The sequence below is a fragment of the Nerophis lumbriciformis genome, linkage group LG17, assembly GCF_033978685.3.
Source record: "Nerophis lumbriciformis linkage group LG17, RoL_Nlum_v2.1, whole genome shotgun sequence".
In the NCBI taxonomy this organism is placed as follows: Eukaryota; Metazoa; Chordata; class Actinopteri; order Syngnathiformes; family Syngnathidae; genus Nerophis; species Nerophis lumbriciformis.
This window is the reverse complement of record NC_084564.2, coordinates 13,735,001-13,740,000: the sequence shown is the minus strand read 5'-3', so window position 1 is coordinate 13,740,000 and position 5,000 is coordinate 13,735,001. Positions and strand designations below refer to the sequence as shown.

The 5,000-nt window shown below is 30.0% G+C and overlaps 1 protein-coding gene across 2 annotated transcripts in view; it reads left to right on the top strand.

Moving 5' to 3' along the window:
• Window positions 1-5,000, top strand: part of stard13b (StAR related lipid transfer domain containing 13b) — a 242,765-nt gene that overhangs the window by 68,687 nt on the left and 169,078 nt on the right. For both annotated transcript variants that reach the window (XM_061972527.1, XM_061972526.1), the window contains exon 6: window positions 3,753-3,786. In XM_061972527.1, the coding sequence (XP_061828511.1) occupies window positions 3,753-3,786 (34 nt within the window). The remainder of the gene's footprint in view (window positions 1-3,752; window positions 3,787-5,000) is intronic.

The window sequence follows — 5,000 nt, the reverse complement described above, 5'->3', positions numbered from 1 at the left end:
TATAAGTAAGTCATATATTACATTTTTTTCAAACGTTCAACTGTTTAATTTTTAACCATAAAAATAAAGTCTTATATATTTGTAATGTTTTGTTTTTTAATTTTAAATGTTTTATTCTCTTTTTGTACCAAAAAAAAAAAACAGAAAACATTTTTTATAAAGGCAAAAACACAAATTATGCAAAATTTTCTGAAAATTAATTGCAAAGTGGAATACTTTAGATGAGGGAATGAAAGCCTTTAATAGGCCAAAAACTCATTAAAACACTGATTTTGGTGCATTATTATTTTTGGAACAGTTTTTTCCAAAAACTCACACTATCCCTTTTTAGCCAAAAAATGGACACACTATTTAAAGTGTTTTAAGTCATATATTAATTGTTTTCAAACTTTGAACTGTTTAATTTTTTTTTCAATGCTTCAGACCTATCCATAGAAATGAAGTCTTGTATAATTGTAATTTTTTTTATTTTTTATTTTTTATGTTTTATGCTCTTTTTGTAAAAAACAAAACAAAAAAAAAAACCACAATTTTTTATAATGGGAAAAACACAAAATATGTTATATTTTCTAAAAATTAATTGCAAAATGGAATACTTTAGATGAGGGAATGAAAGCCTTTAATAGGCCAAAAACTCATTAAAACACTGATTTTGGTGCATTATTATTTTTGGAACAGTTTATTCCAAAAACTCACACTATCCCTTTTTAGCCAAAAAATGGACACACTATTTAAAGTGTTTTAAGTCATATATTAATTGTTTTCAAACTTTGAACTCTTTAATTTTGTTTTCAATGCTTCAGACCTATCCATAGAAATGAAGTCTTGTATAATTGTAATTTTTTTTTTTTTTTTTATGTTTTATGCTCTTTTTGTAAAAAAAAAAAAAAAAAAAAAAAAAAAAAAAAAAAAAAAAAAACACACTTTTTTATAATGGGAAAAACACAAAATATGTTATATTTTCTAAAAATTAATTGCAAAATGGAATAATTTAGATGAGAGAATGAAAGCCTTTAATAGGCCAAAAACTCATTAAAACACTGATTTTGGTGCATTATTATTTTTGGAACAGTTTTTTCCAAAAACTCACACTATCCCTTTTTAGCCAAAAAATGGACAAACTATTTAAAGTGTTTTAAGTCATATATTAATTGTTTTCAAACTTTGAACTGTTTAATTAACGCTTCAGACCAAGCCATAGAAATGAAATCTTGTATAATTGTAATTTTTTTTTTTTTAAATGTTTTATGCTTTTTTTGTAAAAAAAAAAAACAACAACAAAAAAAACCCACAATTTTTTATAATGGGAAAACACAAAATATGTTGTATTTTCCAAATATGTATTGCAAAGTGGAATACTTTAGATGAGGTAATTAAAGCCTTTAAAAGGTCAATAATTCATATCAATACTGATTTTGATGCATTATTATTTTTGGAACAGTTTTTTCCAAAAACTCACACTGTGCCTTCTTAGCCGAATCATTTATAAACTCAATGATTCAAATATTTCAGAAGCTTCAGACCTATTTATAGATACTAAAGTTTTAAATGTTTTTAATTTTGTTATGTTTTTTATGTTTTTTCTCTTTTGTGTGGAATGTGTTGACTTTTATTTTGTCCATAATATTTATCATTTCAAATGTTCTCTGTACCGCTCCTTGGACAATGTCTTAAAGAAATAGTGTGTTCTTTTGGTCACATGACCACCTCAGAGTTATTGTCGTGCTATGGGAAAAATATAAATTTGTCTCAATTTCTGGTAGAGAACAAGCGCTATTGATTATTTTTTTACATGTATGAATTTAAAAAAAGAGTATTATAAAAAGTAACACAGATATTTACTTGATTTTCTGAGTACCGCTTATGTCGCTGAAAAGGACTGATTCGCCGAAATAAGCTTCAGTTCTGGTTTTATGGCTGCCATCACATTTTTCTGTCTTTCCATCACGACAATGACCAGATTTCAGCCACAACTGCCGGGAAAATTGTTCAAGATGCAAAGAGAAATCCACAAATAACTTCAGCTGAAATACAGGACTCTCTGAAAAATTGTGGTGTGGCTGTTTCAAGATGCACAATAAGGACGCACTTGAACAAAAATGGGCTGCATGGTCGAGTCGCCAGAAGAAAGCCATTTCTGCGCAAATGTCACAAAGTATTCCGCTTACATTACGCCAAACAGCACAGAGACAAGCCTAAAAACTTCTGGAACAAAGTCATTTGGAGTAATGGCTTTATACATATATATACATATTTATGTATATATGTGTGTGTATATACATGTGTGTGTATGTATATATATATATATATATATATATATATATATATATATATATATCCCTATTATATATATATATATATATATATATATATATATATATATATATATATATATATATATATATATAATAGGGATATATATATATATATATATATATATATATATATATATATATATATATATATATATATATATATATATGTATATATATATATATATCCCTATTATATATATATATATGTCTATATATCCCTATTATATATATATATATATATATATATATATATATATATATATATATATATATATATATATATATATATATCCCTATTACATGTATATATATATATATATATATATATATATATATATATATATATATATATATATATATATATATATATATATACATTCTGTTAAAAAAAAAAGTTTCTCTTGTCCCCACAATTTCCCTCTCTGTCTTCTTTTTTTCTTCTTCTTTCCACCCCCTTCTGCTCAGGTCCGGCTGCACCAAACACTAAACATATCCTAACATTAATAAAAAAAATAAAAAAAGTTATAATTTATTCATGTTTTTTTTTTTTTTTTTTACTTGGGACGTCCTGCAGGCCAGACTGTGGATGCTGCCGAACCATAATTTGGGGACCCCTGGTGTATGATTTATTGATTATAAATCTAATATTTTCATAGCTAAAACATACTTAAAAAAATGTTTAAGACCATCTAAAGACATTTTTAACATTATGAGAGCTCTCTAAATGTGAAATAACACCCTTTAGTCATCTTTGCACTCGTTTAATCCATTATAGTAATTGCTCTTTTTTCAGTTCTTTTAGCCATTTTAATGCTTCAAAAAGCTCCATTTAGGCCAAAAATCCCCAAAACAAATCTGCGATAGAGTGAAGCTGCAAAGTTCGAAGAAACAACTGGATAGAGATCATCACATCATATCATAGCAGTTCTTGTAGTCATATTCATTGCAGCATTATATTAACTACAGTGTACAACCCGACCATGTGGAACAACTCATCAGGTCCCAAGATTTCTTTCCAGACCTAAAAGGAAAAAATATTTCTCCTTATTTTTGTATTTTTGGCCGGTGTTTGAATCCGTTGCGAAACGTGACAATATGGAGCGTTGCAGAATAACATGATTGTTGACCCTGCCAGTTGCCGCGGCAACCTCTGGTGAAGCATGGAAAACAAAAGCACCACCAGCCCGTGCAAGTTGATAGACATTGGAATCAGCACTCAGAGGGCCCATCGCTGCAATGCTTTTTTCCCCATCGGGGGGGGAATGTGGAAAACAGGCAAGCGAGCACGTCGGAGTGTAAATCACAGCTGCGGGGGCACAACAAGGAAAATGGCGAAGAATGTTGCGCAAGCGATGGAACCTTTGGGAAAACACTTATTGGCCGAAAAATGTAAACTGGAATTGTTCTGACCTTTTCCTTCTCTGGTCTGTCTTCCAGGGTTTGAACAAGATGAGCAATGAAGCAGGAGCAGGTAGGAAGACTTTTACTTCACAGTACTGACACAAGTCAAAGTACGGCAGGGACACACGTTGGTGTGTCTTTAAGGCAGGGGTCCCCAAACTTTTTGACTCGGGGGCCGCATTGGGTTAAAAAAATTTGGCCGAGGGGCCAGGCTGTATATATATATATATATATATATATATAAAAGATTTAAAAAAATATATATACTTTTTTTTTAACTTGGGACTTCCTGTGGGCCGGATTTTGGATGCTGGGGGGCCGGATCCGGCCCGCGGGCCGTAGTTTGGGGACCCCTGCTGTAAGGGGTCTCCTTCATCCCCAAAGTGTTTGACGGCCCTGTTCTTCCACACCAAACTCATCCAACCATGTCCTATTGGCATCGCTGTGTGCACAAATGATGGGCTGTCCCCAAATGATTCCCACAAATCTTCCAAGGAGTGTCAGTTCTCTTCGTAGGCAGTTTTTCCTTGCCTCTGTTGACAAAGTGCTTGCCCATGATATTTTTATTGGAATGTTGTCTTGCTCGTTTTAATTTTTTATTTTTTTAACATTTGTTGTTGAATTGATACTCTGAAAATTGACACAACAATTTAGCAACTAATGTGTTTACCTTGAATAATAATAATAATAATAATAATAATAATAATAATACAGTTATAATCTACTAAAGCAGGGGTGTCCGAACTTTTTCCACTGATGCAAGGGCCATTTTTATATTTTTCATCTTCAAAACCAACACAATATATGGTTGTTGTTTTTTTACCTTTAGGGCTCCCCTCAAGTTTGGCTTCAGGGACCCTGAAGGGTCTCAGTCAGAAAATAAATAAATAAATAAGTCTATATATATATATATATATATATATATATATATGTATATATATTTATATATATATATTTGTGTTTATGTATGTATGCAAAAATAAATGTATATGTATGTATTAGAGATGTCCGATAATATCGGCCTGCCGATAAATGCGTTACGATGTAATATCGGAAATGATCGGTATCGTTTTTTTAATTATCGGTATCTTTTTTTAATTATTTATTTATTTATTTATTTTTTTAATTAAATCAACATAAAAAACACAAGATACACTTACAATTAGTACACTAACCAAAAAAACCTTCCTCCCCCATTTACACTCATTCACACAAAAGGGTTGTTTCTTTCTGTTATTAATATTCTGGTTCCTACATTTTATATCAATATATATCAATACAGTC